General features: G+C 43.1%; 2 protein-coding genes across 4 annotated transcripts in view; both read right to left on the bottom strand.

The window, feature by feature from the left end:
- Nucleotides 1-383: 383 nt before the first annotated feature.
- On the bottom strand, nucleotides 384-1777 carry pfn4 (profilin family member 4). The gene is made up of 4 exons (XM_042071692.1): nucleotides 1583-1777; nucleotides 1228-1362; nucleotides 766-871; nucleotides 384-640 (listed from the first exon to the last, which is right to left on the bottom strand). Exons 1-4 carry the CDS (start codon nucleotides 1697-1699, stop codon nucleotides 612-614), a joined length of 387 nt encoding a protein of 128 aa, XP_041927626.1. The 5' UTR covers nucleotides 1700-1777; the 3' UTR covers nucleotides 384-611.
- A 1274-nt stretch (nucleotides 1778-3051) lies between these two features.
- Nucleotides 3052-20720, bottom strand: part of itsn2b (intersectin 2b) — a 45779-nt gene continuing 28110 nt past the window's right edge. For all 3 annotated transcript variants that reach the window (XM_042071691.1, XM_042071689.1, XM_042071688.1), the window contains 21 exons: nucleotides 20559-20683; nucleotides 19906-20069; nucleotides 19240-19309; nucleotides 17428-17624; nucleotides 16455-16498; nucleotides 15145-15311; nucleotides 14932-14974; nucleotides 14544-14665; nucleotides 13953-14049; nucleotides 13391-13585; nucleotides 9579-9700; nucleotides 9213-9319; nucleotides 8849-9032; nucleotides 8099-8197; nucleotides 7674-7841; nucleotides 6986-7198; nucleotides 6749-6870; nucleotides 6457-6539; nucleotides 5334-5417; nucleotides 5062-5235; nucleotides 3052-4783 (listed from right to left, as the gene is read on the bottom strand). In XM_042071691.1, coding sequence (XP_041927625.1) covers nucleotides 4626-4783; nucleotides 5062-5235; nucleotides 5334-5417; nucleotides 6457-6539; nucleotides 6749-6870; nucleotides 6986-7198; nucleotides 7674-7841; nucleotides 8099-8197; nucleotides 8849-9032; nucleotides 9213-9319; nucleotides 9579-9700; nucleotides 13391-13585; nucleotides 13953-14049; nucleotides 14544-14665; nucleotides 14932-14974; nucleotides 15145-15311; nucleotides 16455-16498; nucleotides 17428-17624; nucleotides 19240-19309; nucleotides 19906-20069; nucleotides 20559-20683 — 2738 coding nt within the window. In that variant the 3' untranslated portion in view covers nucleotides 3052-4625. The remainder of the gene's footprint in view (nucleotides 4784-5061; nucleotides 5236-5333; nucleotides 5418-6456; nucleotides 6540-6748; nucleotides 6871-6985; nucleotides 7199-7673; nucleotides 7842-8098; nucleotides 8198-8848; nucleotides 9033-9212; nucleotides 9320-9578; nucleotides 9701-13390; nucleotides 13586-13952; nucleotides 14050-14543; nucleotides 14666-14931; nucleotides 14975-15144; nucleotides 15312-16454; nucleotides 16499-17427; nucleotides 17625-19239; nucleotides 19310-19905; nucleotides 20070-20558; nucleotides 20684-20720) is intronic.

Raw genomic sequence — 20720 nt, 5'->3', positions numbered from 1 at the left:
CTTTGCATTGATGTGCGACTATAGAGTTGATGAACTCCGGTGATATGCAAATTCCTTGCAGCAGACATTGCAAAGGACTTTATTTTCAGCACTTTATTTTTATCAACACCATCAAGCCATTTTTTAAAAGTAAATGTTCCAATCAATGATCCAGGCAGCACGTTTTCTTCTCTCTCCTTCATTTTACAGTCTAATTTTTACTGACTAGAACGGCTCAGGGTCAAAGGTCACACGGAATCGATTAATCTGCACTAATTTTTTTAATCAGTTATTTTTTCTCAAATTCATTAATCGAAATTAATCAGTTATTTTGACAACCCTAATATTTATTGGACACATGTTTTAGCCCAGAGTGATGAGTTTGAGGTCATGACGGTCCCATCTGATTATTCAATTACTTTTAATATGAAAGTTAGTGAGTTGTTTTCTTTGCTGAAATTTAACAAATAACCACAGCTAAGTATGTCTTAATAACACAATGAACCCCTGTACAACAATATTACAAAAAGAAAACAGTATCAACTGTTGGTATACTGTCGTTTATCCCTCCCACATTGCACAGGATGAGTAGGATGGAGGGTCACAGTGGAGAACATAGAACACTATCATCTTCACCTTCCCTTCTCTCGCAGATACTCTGCTGCAAGTAATGAACAATATACTGTATTAGGCTACCTATTAATGTGTTGGGAGTGAGTTGAATTAGGATTCAATAAGGAGGTTAAAGCAGCTACTACATGATAGTGCAGCAGTGATTCTACATACCCAGTTTCTCCACAGCCTCCACGCACACACTGGGGTACATGTTTTCGTTGTATGTGGCCACAATGATGTACAGAGCTGTCTTTACCAGTAGCAAGCCATGCCCTCCCTGAGGAGAAGACAAAAGCAGCGACAACCTCTCAACATTGACCAAACTAAACCTTCACATTTATTTCTAACTCTGGGTCACTCTGATCTGCGATCTGAAACCTACATCTACTGTAGCCTATATTTGACCTAGTCTATAGAAAAAAATACAGTATGTATTTAAGCATAGGGTTAACTTAGGCCCATTTCAACAGGGTGCGCATGCACCCACGATTCAGTTCTGCAGCAAATGTGGCAAAATGAATGAGTTATGTTTACAGTAGCATAGTTGTTGATTACAGCAGGAACATGTAGGGTGTGAAATAAATAAAAGCTGCTACAAGCATTACAGTATGTGGTAGAATGAGAAACACATACACATTTAGAGTAAACTGAGTTCTTGTCAGCCCGGACACAAGTGTATAACCTCTCTTGAAAGAAGAATCCATGCCCTCTCGTAGACATCAAATGTTTGAAAGCGTCCACAAACATTTGAGCTTGTTGCGGAGAGATCTACAACACGGAAAAAAATAGCACTAGGCTATGACAGACGTCTTGGGTGGAGATAAACTGTCTATGAAATAAATAAGGATCTACAAGCACAAGTGGACTAGGCTACATCAAAACTAGTGTGAAGGCTTACACTATCTTACACTAATTATTTTGTTCAACTGACTTTAAAACGTCAGTCATCTCCCTCATTGGTGTCATCTGTATGAACAGTCAGACTTACGTTAAATCGTGTGGTTGCTGCAGTGATAGTGGCGGTTTTTGTCACCACTACTGCCGCCTGTTCTACGTGTCTTGTATCAATCAGGCAATCATTGATGAGATGTTGAAACTGATTCATGATGTTTTCATCCTGTATGTTTACGGAAGTCAGCACGTGGCGTCCTTAGCAACGCTCAGCGGGGGAGGACGGTGATGTCATCTGGGAGAACACAATAACCTGCACCACAGTAGCTTGTGAAGGTAGCCTATTTCTACGACGGAGTATTAGGGCCACACATGAAGAAAAAACATATTTTTTGCCATGTCGACATTAAACTCGACATTTCGAGAATAAAGTTGAAATATCATGTCGACTTTAATCTCGACGTGTCGACATTAAACTCAACATTTTGAGAATAAAGTTAGTTTGGAGAGAGAACGACCGCTCGGGACGATTGAAAGGGAGGACGAATGAAACATTGCAGTTTTCTTCGAGTGCAACAATAGACATAGGCCTAGGCCTATCATGTGGACAAAACATAGAACATAATATCCGTTGCTCAGCCAAATGCTTTCCAAATGCCAAAACATAGAACAATATCCGTTGCTCAGCCAAATGCTTTCCAAAAGCCAAATGCGTTTATTTATTTATTGTAGGCCTATTATTAAATAGTGTTTTTCATCTAAGGTTAAACTTCATGCTTATGCACTAGACTAGGTATACTAAGTGCTCCCCAATCCCAGACTTTCACATTGCATGTTTGTTTGTCAACTGCTAAATGTCTATGGAGGGACGAATAAAGCTGTCATCCCGACCAGGCAACCCCATGTATTCTAAGTAAATGCACACATATTCCCTCACGGGGTCAAAAGAGTATAGGCCTATATACTTATACATATCTGTGTTTATAGCCTCCTATATGTATTGCAGGTGAGTCATGGAAAAGCAGTTTTGGAAAAAATAGTTTTGCCATGTTAACCTATGGAGAGTGACGGCCTGTACGTGGGTCATGAGGTCAGTTATTTGGATGTGCGGTGGCCTCACCCACGTAAAACAGAGTGAAATGTAGCCTACTATAGAAACATTATATCATTGGAAACATGTATTATTCTATCTATATAATGGTGCATGGTATAACCGCGAGATACAACGCTTCACGATGACGGCAATGAGAAGACGCAATCTATCTGAATATCTGCAATCTAGCAATCTATCTGAAATAAACCTACAATAACATGTAGGCTACGTATAGCTTAAACTGTAGGCTATGTTTAAACTTTATTTCGAGTTTAATGTCAGCATGTCGATTTTAAAGTCGACACGTTGAGATTAAAGTAGAAAATTATATTTCAACTTTATTCTCGAAATGTCGAGTTTAACGTCGACATGGCAAAAATATTCCTTCATGTGTGGCCCTAATACTCCGTCGTATATTTCACTTATTTTCTATGGCTCACAGCGAAGGCAGACAAAATGTTTGAGTAGGAAAATGTTTGTAATTATTTTATTTTCGCTGAAAGCCCAGTTGTGTCATGCTTGGTTTGGGCACCCTCATCTCATGACGCAGACACTGCTGCTCAATCAACCTATTATGTTAACACAGTGGCTGGCCTACAATCAAGTCAGGTTTACCACCTTAAAAAGGAAAACAATAAAATATCTTACATACAACACATGGCATTTAAGTTCAAAGGAATATAAACACAAAGAATTGTGTTTAATAATCTTTATGCAGTAATATTTACGCTCAGGGACTTGGTCATCTCTCTACAGAAAAAGAAAACTCCATTCAACTTAAGTCAATCATACACAGGCACTACTTAGATTTATAACAGTTAGACCTCAATCCCACATACCATCTGACTGACCCTGATCTGGACGAGAGCCGCGCCAAAACCAGATCAGGGGACGTATCTGGTCCACAGCCACAGCCAGTTATCCTCTAGGAGGGAGATCCCGGCTCTGCTATGGCAGGCTTTTTAAAACCCGCAGATAGTCAAAATCGCTTAAATTAAAAAAATAAATACAATTTTGCCCAGCGCACCAATCCACAGTGATCTTCTTGACCGATGAGAAGTCATCACCTCTTCTTTTGTACCGACAGTAAAATCAAATCCAACAGAAGCATCTGGAAAAGCTGTCCTCCAAAGCTCATGGGAGGAGAAAAGGTATAACTGAAGTGTTTCTGAATGTTCTACAGTATTCGTTAGATAGTCCTTGGATGCCAGATCTATTTCTGGGAGTGAACATGGTGTGATTGGTGTGTAAGTACGGAGAGTGCTGCAGATGGAGTTACATCTTAAAAAACACATAAAATGAAGACAACATACAAACAAACAAAAAGCAGCAATCAAGCAGCCCAGAACACTTTAAAACCCCCAATAAAGTGTTACTACAAACCAAGTTCCTGTCTACAAACAAAAACATCCTTTCCAGTCAGAAAAGGCACATGAGAGAGGAAAATTAGACAAAGACGACCTCTGACAGAGAGTGAAGGAAGAACACTTGGAGCGATCCTGAGATATTTCCAGATCCAGTGGTAAACTATCTCCATGGTGACTGACACCTCATAGTACTTGAGAGTAAAAATAATAATAATAATAATAGAAACAACAACAACTAAAATGGCTACCATTTACAACACTTGGCAACAGTCACATGTCTGCATGTCGACAGAGTGCATAGACGCTCAGCATCATGGCTGAAAGACAGTCATCCATTCATCACTCTGTTCATGCTTCCATCCATCCATCCAGTAGTGTTCTCCACAGTAGTTAAGGGCTTCTTGCTCTTTCTGTCTCTCTCGGTAAGGCCTGGTGATGTGTGGAAGATCTGAATGATTCAGTAGTACTAGTGGTGTTTGCGTTTGTGTATGTGAATATGAATGTGTGAGTGTGTGTGTGTGTCTGTGTCTGTGTGTGTATCTGTGTGTGTGTGTGTGTGTGTGTGTGTGTGTGTGTGTGTGTGTGTGTGTGTGTGTGTGTGTGGTCAAACAGATGCACGTCGAGGTGGACCCAAACTTTCCCGGTGGGCACCTCACGCTGAAAGTGTGTGTGTGTGTGTCTCATTTGTGCGCCTTGTGGTCAAACAATTGCAGGTCAAGGCGGACCCAAACTTCCCCGGTGGGAACCTCGTGTAGGAGCAGTCGCCGTGTCGTTGGGCCCTTGCTCTCTAGTTCCTTCTTTATGGTTGCCACGGGTACCTCGGTCCGACCCAGGAAATCTGTGAGAACACACACATTGGGACATGCAACTGATGCAACTTCTGGAACATACCAGATTTAAGCTATGACTTGACATGTATTGCAAACATTTGTTTTATTTATTCACTTGAGTGTATGTGAATGTAAGTGAATGTAACAAAAATATTCCAGGGAGACACTTGGGAACTTCTTGTCTGTTGCTTCAGTGGTCTTATAAAATAACAAGTGCAATGAGGAAACTGTTAAGAGTACTGAATAATTAGAACTTGATCACCAACAGTTCTCTTCATACACTTACCATCAGGAGAAAACTGTTCCCTTTCAAAAATGGTAATGCATAAGACATCCTGATACACATCCTTGATGTGGAACTGGCAGTTGAAGTTCCATTTGGGGTTAACGGTTTCGTTGAGGGTTCTAGAGGTGTAACACTGAGCTCCCATGGTAACCTCACAGTAAGGGTTGCTCTTCCCTGTAGCCACACAGAGTTAAAGACGTCAGTAAAGGCTAGACAGACCAAAGATACAGGTTAACCCCAAACTGTGTAAGTATTTAGATTAGAGGTCTCACCGTTGGGCTTTGACGATTTGAGTTCGGTAGCCTCCAGAATGGTCACAAGCAGACGGCCAATCCCAGTAGCCTTTACTGACCGAGCTGAGGGAAATGATAAACTTCAGGTTAGGTCAGTGGTGTAGTCTACGTGATACGCAGGACTACGCAGTATACCCACTTAAAAAGCATTACCATCTCAGCATACCCACTTAAAAAGCATCGCCATCTCAGTATACCCACTTAAAAAGCATCACCATCTCAGTATACCCACTTAAAAAGCATCACTATGTCAGTATACCCACTTAAAAAGCATCACTATGCCAGTATACCCACTTAAAACAGGCAAGGATACATATTAACATTTGGGGTTGATCACAGTATCCACTACAGCTAACAAGACTACATCACAGTATACCCACTACAGCTAACTAGACTTCACCACTGGGTTAGGTGAAGAATACTAAACATCTTGTGTGATTGAGATTGATGATATCAAATTGACAGATAGTATCAGGTTAAGTATTGTGAATAGTTAGACAATACAGTAGATAAACAATAATTTAGGATAAACTACTTTTAGTGATAGATAGTGATAGCACCTTGCCAGGCACACATAACTAAGGACTATGGTTGGACTACTTTTTGCACCTTCACCATGACACTCACTCCCTTTAGCACCTCATCAGTCCCGGCCCTGTCACTACAAGCATCTTATGCTTGATCACCCTCAAGCACATTGGACTTTCTTAATTTAACTTATATAGTGTATTTAGTATTTAGTTTTGTTAGTTTTCTTATCTGTCTTATCTTCTACTGTCTTTATTGTACAGTGGAGTTTAGTTATATGTTTATACTTACACTTTGTTTACCATTTTGGCTGTAAGTGCATGTTGTGTGTTATGTCTGTATGCTACTGAGACTGAATTTCCCCTTGAGGATCAATAAAGTATCTATCTATCTATCTATCTATCTATCTATCTATCTATCTATCTATCTATCTATCTATCTATCTATCTCTCTCTCTATCTATCTCTATCTAGATATAGATATACTTTATTGATCCCTAGGGGAAATTCACTGAAAGGATTTAAAAGCCTCAGGGGCTCATTGTGAAGATGGTCACTGGTGTCCGGGCCTTTACCTTGATAAGTTCTTTCTCTCTTCTTCTTCTCCGTCTCGATGAACTTCTCAGAGGCAGCTTTGATTTTCTGGACCCAGGCAGTTCTAAGACAAGAGCGGATCAAAACCAAGTTACACTAAAGGTGTACCAAGTTACCTCAGAGTGAAACATCAGTAACATTATGATGCTACTGTGGCCAAACACGACACGGATCCTGGATGGTGTGTGTGTGTGTGTGTGTGTGTGTGTGTATGTGTGTATGTCTCTGTGTATGTGTGTGTGTGTGTGTGGCCGCTATGTTTGTGGCCGCTACCTCTCGTTGATGTTCTCGGTCTTGAGGGTGTAGACACGGTCTATGTGGGAGATGTGGAAGACGGGCTCGTCGCTGGAGGGGTCAGAGGGCATCTTTACCAGGACCTCGTTCAGAAACACCGGCTACATGAGGAGATAAAAGGGCCGAAATGGACACAAACGATAAGTATGCATCCAAGATAAAGTACCGCTCTGCCAACATTCAACATCAACACAAATGATGAGTATGCGTCCTCACCGTCTTGTACATCTTGAACTGCGTGTTACTCTTGGGGCTGAAGAGCTTGTCGGCGCCTGAGGAGGAGAACTGCTTGGTGGTGTGGGTAAGCAGCAGGAAGTCGGTGAACAGGAAGGCATACAGCTCCTTACTGCTCTTGGTTTTGTACAGTTTGCCACTGTGCAGCAGCTTACGCGGGCCCAAGCAGTTGGTCAGGGAGTTAAAGACCAGGTTCTACAGACAAAAAGGAAACAAGAGAAACAACAACATGAAAACATAAAGGTAAATAAAGATAAATAAATACAGAGTCTATGATGCTTATGGGCACATCATACATTTAAGTACATTTAAGAAGAAATTGTAAATTATACTTGGATGACAATTTTGGTATTTCCTCAACATAGTAAAACGAATACAGTTTCACTTCTGTATTCTTTCCTTTTGACTGACTGTCTAATTCCAGTGTTTCCCGTACATTGACTTATTAGTGGCGGCCCACCACAATATCAACATTGACCACCACACAATGATTATCCAGGTTGTACCAAATTGTGCTTAAATCTGGTTAGCATCATAACCACTCTGTGCTAATTTGTTAAAAACTGTTGCATTCAAGTAAATTCTGCAAACCAACCACCACAAATGGAATATAATTCTGTGGGAAACACTGAATTCTTTCCTCATTCAAAAATAGTCAAACGGTTCTCACCTCCAACTGCACCTCACACTGCACATGGTTCTGGATCCACTCCAGGCGGTCTGAGTTCTCCTTCTCCCTGACGCCCTCGTTGACCTGCGAGCACAGCTCCTCCGCCTTCTCCAGTGACTCACGTAGATGCATGTGGTCTGTGTGAGAATCCGGCGTGCTCTCTAGGATCTGGGGAATAGAGAGGGAAACTTTAGATCAACCAACACACACACACACACAGTAGCCTACAAGCAACCAGACACACACAATCACACAAGAAGACACACACAAACACCCACACACAGTACAAGCAACCACACACACAATCACACACGCGCACACACACACACACACATGAACAAGAACACAGATTCCTACAAAATAGACTAAACACTGAAATGCTAATGCTAATGCCCCAAGAAGAGGGCTTTATGAAGTCCACTCACGTTCTTGATGTGGAGAGGATAGCGGGTAATCCTCTGCATGGGTTTCAGTAGGAAGCTGGACAACGGCATCCCCTTGCAGCGGTAATCAGTGGCGATTTTCTGCACATGGAAACTTTCCAGGGTTAGTCCATTCATTCAGATCAGACCAGTCAGAGGATTTGGTACTTGCCTACATCTAAACTTTCTCAGTCTACTAGACTAGCTAGTTCCTTAAAACAATATGCTGTTAGGTCACCATATACTGTAGCATTAAGTACCATCATTACACATTACTACTTCATTCATTACGCAACATATCACAAACGATAACAGCTAGTATTCTGAGGAAACAAAGCAGCCAAGACTGCTGATCGTCCAGACTGCTGATCCATGACTGAGATACATTTACATTTATTAATTTAGCAGACGCTTTCATCCAAAGCGACAAAAAATAGGAATAACATTCAAGATACAATGCAGACTGTAGAGGACACCAATCAATACTACCATCAGAGGATGAGAGTGCAGAAGTTTATATACTAGTATATAAATTAATACTAGTCAAAGAGTAGTCAAAGGAGACAGTGGTAAAAGAATGAGGTAGAGGAGTGAAGAAAGGGAAGTGCATGGTTAGTGCATGTTTAGTGCATGTTTAGTGCATGTTTAGTGCATGCTAATTGATGCAACAAAAGCAGTGGCCAGACCCTGGGGTCTCTCTACTCGGTGAGATGAGTAGTGGTCAGAGCAGTGCGGTGCCATGGGTGAGCTGACCTTGAGGAAGTCCTTGAAGTCGGGCTCCTGATCGCACTTGATCTGCAGCAGGGCGGCGCCGTTGAGCTGGCAGCTGCAGAAGCGGATGTAGGCCTGCATGTGGGCCAGCTCCGCCGCCAGGATGTCCCCGATCATCTGCACAGGCATGTTATCACCACCCGTCTTCTTACGCACGCGCAGGGCCCTTTTAACACACACACACACACACACACACACACACACACACACACACACACACGAGGGCAAGACATGAATGCATGAAACCACATTATACACACAAACTATGCACATGTAGTATGACTACAGTCGCCCTGCAGGGGGCAGTGTTCTGCCAGTAGTTATTAGCACTGTAGAGGTTGCATACTTGAGAAACTTGTTGTTGCACGTGATGAGCTCACGCCAGTTGACAAAGATCATGCCCATCTCCTGCTCAGTGAGGCGACCAGACTCTGACATGGGTTTGTGGAAGACCTACCAGAGACGAGACATGTCCAGCGTGAAATATAGCCAGGGGGTACATAAACAATGTGCACACACACACACAGACAATCTTAGAGAGGCTTAATAGAATACCAGCATGTGGCATGGGCATATTAAGAGTGAGCAGTAAATCAGTCATTCACATGCATATTGTCTTTACTTACATGACAGCTCTCTCTCTCTCTCTCTCACTCTTACACACACACACACACACACACACACACACACACACACACACACACACACACACCTCCAGAACCAGCTGCAGATCTTCCACGTATTTCTGCTCAGTCTCGATGAGCTCATGGATGTAACCCTGCCTCTTCCTCTCTTGCGGGGTGAGGGTGTCCAAGCTAGTCAGGTCCGCACACCCTACACACACACACACACACACACACACGCACACACGGCACCAGTCAGTACATTCCAAATATTTATCCCCACACTTGCACGCACACACAGAACAGCACCAATCCATACAGTATATTTGTGAACAAAAGTACACAAACACACACACACACACAATTCATAAAAACCAACAGCACTATGACATACCCTAACCTGAGAAGCAGATTGGAGATGGAGCCAAATAAACAGAGAGACAGAGAGGGTAGCAGAGCTCTCAGTGTTTAAAGCACACATTCACACGCACACGCACACACTTTCTACAGAGGCTGGCTCAGCTCACAGCAAAGGCCACTGGGGGGAGGAGGGCCGTGGTGCGGTCGTGTCCAGTCCAGTCCAGTCTTACCTAGCGTGGCGGCGGGGACCCCATTCTCACAGTCCTGGAGCTCCTCTGTCTCACTGCCCCCGCCGCTCCTCTCCTCATCCTCATCATCATCATCCCACAGTCTGAGAAAGAGCAGTCTGCTCCCCGCACCTAAACTCATTCTGCCCGCCAAGCTAAGCTAAGCTAAGCTAACCTCACCCAAGCCTGGGCTACCTGGCTCTCTCTGCTCACCTCACCTCTACTCCGCTCCTGTAGTAATGTGAGCAGATCGACGTTGGGGGAAAACTGTTATTACCTCAAATACAGGGCTAAGGTGACCGGGCTGGGTGACCACAGGCTACTGAAGATGTAAACACGCTCTTAAGTCCATCCCTAAGATGGCTGATTTACCAGGGTGGCACTGGAAGACACACTACCGTTAAATACTACCCGCTATTAATATTACATACTGCTTCGGACTACTACTCCGAACGCTGCTCTGATCTCATATCTATATCATGCTCTGACTTGCGGATTTGAAGGTAAAAGGAATAACAAACATTACACTGAACAGTGTTATTCTTTCAAAATGCCTTTAATGTCTACTTGGTTTGATAAGTGAAGGTCACAATTTTAAAAATCAGGTAAATAAAGATTCAAAAATATTTCCCTTTAGTGTGTTCTTTTCTTTATCTTTCAACACCCCACATCCAGACAATTGCATAGATTTCCATCAACAGAAAAAACCCTTATGTTCACAATACTGAATTAATATACACATCAGTGATAAGCATACAAAACAAAGGCCTCCTGTTCAAGAGCAGCATCTTGGGGTACATTCTAAGGTCACTTCAGTACGAGGTCAAAAAATTATACACCAGAATTGTATACAACATTGTATACAGTGCTTTTGAGCAATTAGGCAATGAAAATAAATGGCTTAAATGAGGTGTACTTCCATTACATATAGGTTCCAGATTGAAAAAAAAAGTCATGTTAAAATATTTGGGTAAAAACTGAAACTTGACAGACATACTGAGTCACTGACATTTCATATTCCAACTTGATTGAAATCACTTTGATTTATAATCAAGCATGTTTAAGAAGTCAAATGATTATTATTTGGTTTGTTGTTGTTTAGCACGTCTCCAAACATGTTATTCTTATGCAAAAAAACAAAAAAAACAAATGCAAATCTTATCCTCTTCATCTGTCTATCACAGAGGCAGCTTCACCCTCATGCAAATAAAACTAAGTGCGTGCTAGACGTCCATTTTGTCAAATATTCCACTGCAGGTTGGACATGTCACATGCAGTGAGTTGACTACCCACGCTCAAATGCACCTGCAGATGTGTTCACTCTTGACTGAACAAGATCTGGTCTGATATGCGTCCATCAAAGTAGGCATGAGGCCTCTGGTGAGGCTTTTGCTAATGAACAACTATGAAAAATGTGAATGGATGAAATGCCATTACAAATTAAAGATGACACAGAATGGAAAACTGTTTTTACCTTGGCTTTGTTGAATAAGGAGAGGTCAGTGCATGACCACAAAGCTACCGTGAACTGGAAACACGCTTGTTTCCTCCTTCATATGCAAATCTCGGACTTTGAAATGACTACTGAAAACGAGCGAATCTGAACACAGACAGACTATGACACAAATACGGACTGTGATGCAAACCATCCTTCTGATCCCTGCCCCCTCCACATGTTAGGTTACCACTAGGAGTTAGTACAAGTTGCTGGAGGCTATTTGGAACAGTCTTTGGTTGCAAGGCAGTCAGTAAGCATAAAGCTCACTTGTTTATTTATACTGGTGCCAGATAAGCATGAGGGGGCACTAGATATCTGCTAAAATGGGCCATTTTATTCCCCAGGGTTGTAAATGGGCTTGTAAAATAGCCTCTGAACATGTTTTTAACAGACCAAATTGATATACCTTCTATGTTATCAATGTTAGTGTTATGGTAACAAGGTAAAATACTCTGTTTGTCCATTCTAGGTCACCTTTAAAAGGGCATTTGGCCTGGCTTTGGGGTTTAGTCTGGACCTTGTCCTGGTGCAGAGGGACAGTTCAGATTGAGCTGTTATCAGTGTAGAGGTCACAAATGCATTGTTGTCCAGATATGAAGAGGGATAGGAGACTATTGAGAGACCCACAATCATCCATATTCTAACCCTCGATTATATGAAAGATAAAATGAATTACTGTTTTGTTCTTTTTCCAAAAAGCACGATAATTATTCATACTAAATACTAAACACCTGCACCTCCCAAATACTGTACCTTCTGTACGAGTCCAAACTTATTGCATATTGGATCCATGAGAAAGTGTTAAAAAGTCAGAAGCAACTCCACAGCAAACACAGCTAGTGGAAAACGCAGGAGAAGGCTTTTAAGGAAACGTGTTAGTGGATGCTAAAGCCGTAAGCCCTGAGCACAATGCCTTTGATAAGGGGGGTGGGGATGGGGCGCGACGATGGCCCTTCAGCCCAAACACAGAACGGGGGGATCTGACCAGGGGAGGCACTGAGAGCAAGAAGAGGAAGAGAGGAGGAGGAAGGAGGAAGAGGTGGAAGCAGCGGCAGCCGTACTACCACCCTACAGAAAAACAACAACAGAGAGCAGGGCAGACAGAGAGAGAGAGAGAGAAAGGGAAAGAGAGAGAGAGAGAGAGAGGAGAGATAGGGAGGAAGAGAGAGAGAGAAAGGGAGGGAAAAGAAGCGCAAGAAAAGAGAAATTACGCATGAGAACATATTGGACGGATGGATGGACAGAAGAACAGAAAAACATTGATCACTTTGAGCTCCATCTGATAATGAACACATATATAGCAAAATAATAATAACAATAATGATAATGATAATGACAAGACTCATTAGCCTTCCATAACTCAAACAGCATCAGCTGGACATCCTAATACCCCTCTTGGCTGACTAGAATAACAGGCAATTATGTGCGAGTGACCGTTTACAAATACCAGTATGCCAAGACAGACATGTACCTTCACCATATGGAGCGGTTAAAAAACAAACATGTGACCTTGCTAAATTAAAAAAGATACACTACAACATCTCTCATCAATACTGCTCCAATGCTGCCAACACCATTGAAAGAAAGGAACATACAAACACATAAAGACAGTGGTGGAGTAGGAGTTTCCCTTCTCAAAGTGATATAGTCCTGCTATACTGTCCTGATAATAATAACCAATGTAGTGCTATACTGAGCTGCTTTGGACAAAAGCTCTGCCAAATACCATAAACATAAACATAAACATAATAAGTGCTGTGTGTGTGAATGCTGAAGTCTTTAGGGGTGATGAGGCAGCCTGTTTTTCTCTACTTACACTGCTGACTGGGGTCGGACTCTGCAGTGGTCATCTTGACGTAGTTGGTCGGGAAGAGGCCCGTGACCCCGTTGATCTCGCCTTTCCACCAATCCGGGTCGTTCTTGTCCAGCACGTTGATGAGCTGGCTCGCGGAGAAGCTCAGCTCATCCTTATTGGCTGCCGTGTAGTCGTACATAGCGATGACCTGGCACACTGAGGAGAAAGGGACACGTTGGAGTGAGAGAGAGAATCAGAGACAAAGACAGAAAGAAAGACAAACAGACAGAAGGTAAGAAAGATAGACAGACAGAAAGAAGGAAAGAGAGAAAGAAAAACAAAGAAACAAAGAAAAAGAAAGGAAAGAACAGAAGAAAAGAAAGAAAGAAAGAAAAAAAAATAAAGGAAGGAAAGAAGAAAAGAACAGAAAGAAAGAAAGAAAGAAAGAAAAAAAGAAAGAATGATGGAAAGAAAGAAAGAAAGAAAGAAATCCCCATCCCCTGCATGTTCTGCTTGGTGGGGAAATGAGAGTGTTGCTGAGGGTATGGAGTGAGAGTTTCGGGCGCACTGCACAGTAGCTCACCTACGGCAGGGGCTGGGGTGGACTTGCCACTGTTGGAGCCCAGCATCTTAACATGAGACGCAGGGAACCAGCCTTTCTGCCTCCTCTTACCCCTCGCCTGGAACAGGAAGGAATGGACCAGCACAAATAAGACAGACAACCCCACACAGGTCCAGATCATCTTGGCTACAGTGTCTACTTTTAGCGGGATCGCCCTTTTTTTCCGAAAGGAAAATTCTCAACTTTTTCCTAACAGATTATTTTTCTCATTAAGGACGATACTTCTTTGTAGTTTTTTTGTTACATTTCTTGTACAATGTCGACTTTGTATGTGCAACTTTTCTTCTGTATTGCTAGGGACAAAATACATTTTAAATTTCCGTACTTTTCCATGTCTGGAAAACAATATTTCATACATTTTCCACAATAATTCCGCGACAAAATGTGTATGTTGTGGAGGCGCCAGCTATTACAGGTATAGTGAGAGTGTGAGTGATGAGGAGGTGTATGTGTGTGTGTGTGTGTGTGTGTGTGTGTGTGTGTGTGTGAGGTTGAGGCGTCCCCAGTTACAGGTATAGTGAGAGTGTGTGTGAGGTGGAGGTGACCTCTAACCTGCAGTTCTCCCAGCCACCAGCCGGTGCGGTTCCTACTGAGGATGAGGATGAGCTGCCCGGGCGCCAAGGTCAGCTGCTCCGCTCCGCTCGCCGAGTACGCCTTGGTCACCTGGGCGATCTCTGGAGGAGGGCGAGTGGACAGGAAGGGATGAGTATAGGAGAGAGAGCAGTGTAGATGCTGGGTATCATACGACTATAGCGCACATGTGTCTATATGTGCCTGTGCACTGGTGAAAGAGATCATCTGTGCACATGTGGGGCCAGATGTGTAATGTGTGTGTATTGGATGGCTTCATGAGAGGGTCGTGACTGACTGTTGTAGACTGTTGTATTGTTAGCGATTTGATTAGACTTAGAAAAGGAGTTGAAGGGGGTTTGATTTGTACCTGGCTTCTTATTCATTCCAGATTTCCCTGAGAGGCTGGAGGTCTGGTTAAAAAGATTCAACAAAATCACAGAGAATAGCATCAGCAAGAGCAACTACAAATTAGTCTACAAGCATCACTAAAAACTACATACAGTACATATATCAATCAATCAGCTAGCAGTGATGAAAGTGTGCGTGACTATGGAGGATGACCAGGAGAGGAGTCATTTACATCGGCCTCTTTGGGCTTGACGTAGTTGAAGGGGAAGAGACCGTAGCGCTCGCCGATGCAGCCCTTCCACCACTCTCCCTCTCGCTCCGTCACCAAGATGGCGTCGCCCTCGTTGAATGTCAGGTCACCTGGCTCTGGGCTCTCGTAGGTGTACAACGCCACATACTCTGGTTGTGGAGACACACACACATTTCATCAACACACATGAGCACTGCAGGGTGAGTTATTAAAATGATACTGTGCAGATCTAGAGTTTTGGATTAATTTAAAATGACTGCTTGTTATGTACATTATGATATCTTCAAATGGAACCTACAGTTAGCAAGATTCTCTAACATCATATTTTTTGTGGGTTATTGCACTACACAGTTGCCTCCGAGCACTGATTCATGGTAAACTTATGCTCAATTAAAAAAATAAGGTCTAAATTATAGAACCCAGGTAATAAGGGGGCATTCTGTCAGGTACTTCCCTTAGTGAAAAATAAAAGGCGGGAAGTATGACCCTATCTACACTGGGTCAACAACTGAAGCACTCTATTCACAGAGGGTAATTTTTTTTTATAAGACTGGTCTAACTTTTAGGAATGTACACGCCGCTATCAAGTCTGGTGTAGCCAGTTCCATTGATTAAAGTGGAAGTTAATTGTTGCAGAAGGCGCTCCGTGAATGGAATGTTTCAGTTACATGCCCAGTGTAGCCTCTCTGTAAGGATTGTAAAGGAGAAAAGAAAGCTGGAAAAATAACTGCATTTCTTTGTTTGATATACTGTAAGTCATGCAGCCGCTATAAGTCATGCAGCCGCATAAAGCATATCCACAGCAGTGCAGCACGTGAATGAGGTGGGTTGGCTGTGAACCAGAGACAGAGTTCATCTGAAGGACATCTGAAGGTCAGATTAGTCTGTGGTATGTTCACAGCAAAACACCTGGATTAGCAGAGCTCAGATGACAGATGCGGCCAGATAATGAAGATTTGAGAGACCTCAGTAAACAAGCAGAGCTGCGGAATGAGGAACAGCTCAGCTCGGAGACAGGAGGGAAAGTGAAAGGTAGAGAGGGAGCGATAGAACCGGACAGACGCCTGACGTCACCTTGGGGGCATGTTTCAAGGTCACTGGAGGGTAATCTATAGAAACCACTGAGTGGATATTAAAGTGATTTTTAGTGTAAAACTGAGTTTTTGTGGGACTGGGATATGGGATTACTGCTCATTCATTTTCAACTGACAGCAGGTAGCTTTACTGCTGCTGACGATGACGAGACGTGTGTTTTTACAGATGGATGTGGTGGTTCAGTGACACTGCCGTACCTTGCTGTTGGGAGCCGTCTGAGCCGTCAGCCCCTTCTGACACACTGTTGACAAAACAAGAAAGAAATTACCCAGAATTCCACTTGACAAGGCTCCCCAGAGATGAAAGCAATATGAACTGCCATGACGGCGGAAGTGACACGGTCACCTTGACGACTAAAAAAGCAAGTTGTTGCCCAGACACTTCCTGGATTGAAATCGATACATCGAGAGCTCTTAGGGATTCTTCTTTCAAACCTACAGATGTAGAGCACTTGGCAACACTCACAGAGCTCTCTCTGAAAGACTTATTTCTCAACGCCACATTCACTGCACACAAACACACTTACACATATACACACACGCATACATCAAACGTATACATTTACACATATATACACACACACATACATCAAACGCATACATCTACAATACACATCCTGACTGTTCTGACAAGAGGAATGAACACAATAGGAGTTTCAGTACACAGACTACATTTCAACTACAGTGTGTAAAATATAAAAAATGTTTTAGAGTCCCATTGGCACTCATTAAAAAGCAATTCCATCAAGACATGAGTAGCAATAACCATCCTCAGGTGTCTACTCCATCATCTATGAATGGAGTGTGTGAGAATATTCTCAGTGAGTAAATGTGTGTTTATTTTGTACGTGTGGTTGTTTACAATATATGTGTGTGTGTGTGTGTGTATATATCTGAAATTACATTACAACTACATTTGTGAATTGAGTGATTGGGTCATTTAGTGATTTTGTTACCAGATCTGAATTGTCCTCCTCTTCCAGACAATGTAAAGTATGTTGTAAGACCAGGGCTCTAAAGACCAGATCAGTCTTAAAGAGTAAATGGGTGTAGATTAGTATGTGTGTCTGTGTGTGTGTGTGTGTGTGTGTGTGTGTGTGTGTGTGTGTGTGTGTGTGTGTGTGAGTGTGTGTGTGTGTGTGTGTGTGTGTGCGCGTGTGCGTGTGCTCACTCTGCATGTGTGTCGGCGGCGGTCAGCACGCTGACGTAGGATTTGGGGAACCAGCCCTGCACCCCATTGAGCTTGCCTAGCCACCAGCTGTCCTGCTGTTCCAGCACTGTGATCACGTCGTCCTTGGAGAAGTTCAGGTGGTTGTCTGTCTTCGCCGTCCACGAGCACAGAGCCTGGGCCTGCATGTTCCCCACCACCTGGGACAAAGGAGGCCAGGGTCAGTAAAGCAACAAGTAGACTTCATACCGACCAGCGTATTACAGTTACATTTATTCATTTAGAAGACGTTTTATCCAAAGCCACTTATATACAGTAAACTAAAAGAGAAGATTTGCCAAATTTTTCATTGGGTGCAACCCACATACTCAGCTCTGCTGCTCATCCCACAAGTGCATGTTCCTTACAAATGGGGCACCATTTGAAAGGAAACTAAACAGGCTTTCCAACGGTATAAGATTTTTTAGCAAAAAACATTGTAACAACAGAGAAATAATCTACCAAAACAAATTTCCTTACATTTTGTGCTAAGTTTGTGTCAATAAGGTACAAAAGCCATTCTCCTCAGAGCAACTCGGGGTTAAGTGCCTTGCTCAAGGGCACAACGGTGGAAGCCGGGAATTGAAGCTACAACTTTTCTTACAACAATCTGTCTCTGCATGCATATCTCCCATCTACTAGATCGGCATTGTACTACACACCCAGTTTCACACAGGCAATACGCAAGATCTGTGCGGCCGGAGGCTGCAGCACAGAAAGGTTGTACGGACCAGTCATAAGATGTCTCCGTTCAGTGCGTGGACTGCATCCGTAGGAGAACACTTGCGACAAGGACTCGCAATGTCCGACCGTTGCTCCGGTGGAGCCGGAGAAATTCTACGATCGTTACCAGGCAGTCATCAAGCCACACGCCAAATTTTGCACACATTTATACATTTTCATTAAAAGAAATGACTGGCTCTTTGAAACTGACCGGTATAGTTGGAGAACTATAGACAGAACCTTAACAGAAGGACTTTATATGAAAAGAAAATCAGCTGTAGAAAGAGGTGCTTGGCTAAATCTCATTCTCCCCTTTAAGGTCTAAGCCCTGAACCTTAAAAGACTTAACTGACATTCACTGATAAGTGGTTGACTTTGAAAGGCTGTAAAAGCTCAAAATGCTGATAATAGGAATGGAACAGTACCTGTGGCATGTTGCTAAGATGACCAAAAACACGTTGCAAACTATTTCCGCTTCTGTTTTATAGCAGTTGTTCACTGATATTTTTAACGCTTCTATGCTTTGCTCTTGTTGGGGGCAGCCGTGGCCTACTGGTTAGCGCTTCGGACTCGTAACTGGAGGGTTGCCGGCTGAACCCCGACCAGTAGGCACGGCTGAAGTGCCCTTGAGCAAGGCACCTAACCCCTCACTGCTCCCCGAGCGCCGCTGTTGTTGCAGGCAGCTCACTGTGCCGGGATTAGTGTGTGCTTCACCTCACTGTGTTTACTGTGTGCTGAGTGTGTTTCACTAATTTACGGATTGGGATAAATGCAGAGACCAAATTTCCCTCACAGGATCAAAAGAGTATATATACTTATACTTATACTACTGTTTAACGCCACAATAAACGTAGTAATTCCCTTAGGTAACGACTACATGAATGCTTACAGAACCCTAATGCCCTAAAGATTTCACAGCGGGACACCACTAAGCCCTCACAAATTCAATTCATGCACATCAAAGTCTTTAGGTCTGTGAGTCTGTGAGTGTGGAGAATGAGATCGTGCTGTCCAGAGACAGACGAGAGACTTCCTGGAGGTCGGCTCACTTACCTGGCTGGTTTCTGAGGAGGCGGAGCTTGGGGTGAGCGTGGGTGTGAATGCGGAGGTCTCACCTGGTTTACTGCACACAGGAACACAACGGGATGTAAGCGGTCTGCTCTTAATGGCTTTTTCACACAGGATTATTTAAAAGTGACAAATTGTGGCCAGAAATGGCACAAGCTTTTGAGAAAACAGAGGAAATAAACAAGACTTGAGAACTACTTAAAACTACTGGAGCGTGTGTGTGTGTGTGTGTGTGTACGTCTTTGTGTCTCTGCATGTTTGTACTTTATGTCTCTGTGTGTGTCTGTGTGTGTGTCTGTGTGTGGGTCAGAATGCCAAAAAGGTTCAAATATTTGAAGTGTCATGTGCTTTTGACCTATTTATGGAGGATTCATACTGTACAAAAACTCTTTTTACTGCCTTTGATTTCTGACATTGAGGATTCAGGATACAAATGGCAGCTCATTGTGTAAGTGTTTTGTAACCTAGGTCATGTACATAGGTTGGTGGTCCGGGGACTATATAAAACTAAGGCCAAGCAGCTAGCAAAGTACTGTTCCATATCAGCAGTTATAGGAAGCATGTTTATGTGTTAGCATGTGTGTGTGTATGTGTGTATGTGTGTGTGTGTGTGTGTGTGTGTGTGTGTGTGTGTGTGTGTGTGTGTAATACCTAGAGATGGAGTTAGATAGCTGTGGTTTGAGGGAAGCTTTGGGTGGTACTGGGGCAGCATCAGGTTTGCTCTGCTTCTCCACATAGCTCTCAGGAAACCAGCCCATTTTGCCCTGACGGCTACCATACAGCCAACCCGGGTCGCGCTCGACACTCTCGTCCACCTGAGGGATGGACAACACACACACACACACACACACACACACACACACACACACACACACACACACACACACACACACACACACACACACACACACACACACACACACACATCATCAACATCAGAGTACATCAGAGCTTCTACACTGGAAGAATCACAAGACAAATGGCACAATGCATGCCAAACAAACATACATACATATAAAACTCAGCAAAGCACCTAGAAAGGTCTAAGATGAGAAAGTTATCTATACAAGAAATGTTCATTTGCCTGTGGTCATTTTACATAAACTTGCAAGAGAGAGAGTGATTTGTACCGGCAAAGAGATTATGTAATAATGTCTCCTATAACTACAGGCCCTTTAGGAAGTAAAGCAGTTAAAAAGTAGCTAACTTACAGTAGTAAACAGCTAAATAAACTACATTAGTTGATTTAGAGAAGAAGCAGAAATGCCACTATGGTTTAATGTGTCCCTCCCAGAAACGCTCACCTCTATGAGATCACCTTCCTCGAAGGAGAGCTCTTCATCGGTGCGGGCAGTGAATGGGTACAGGGATTTGAATGTGGTGAGAGCGGCTGACTTCCTGTGTTGTGTAGCCTGCGGCTGGCGCCCAGCTGCGTGAGTGGCACAAGACAGCACCGCATTAGCACA

This window comes from Alosa sapidissima, chromosome 19, assembly GCF_018492685.1.
Source record: "Alosa sapidissima isolate fAloSap1 chromosome 19, fAloSap1.pri, whole genome shotgun sequence".
NCBI classification, from domain to species: Eukaryota; Metazoa; Chordata; class Actinopteri; order Clupeiformes; family Clupeidae; genus Alosa; species Alosa sapidissima.
This window is presented reverse-complemented; position numbering and strand designations above follow the sequence as displayed.

Bases quoted from the DNA above. Each gene is read 5' to 3' on its own strand.
- pfn4 (XM_042071692.1), bottom strand. From the start codon at position 1,699: ATGAATCAGTTTCAACATCTCATCAATGATTGCCTGATTGATACAAGA. The intron at 1,363-1,582 runs GTAAGTCTGACT...TCCGTGTTGTAG, and splicing joins CAGCAACCACACGATTTAAC to ATCTCTCCGCAACAAGCTCA. The intron at 641-765 runs GTATGTAGAATC...CATTACTTGCAG, and splicing joins GGAGGCTGTGGAGAAACTGG to CAGAGTATCTGCGAGAGAAG.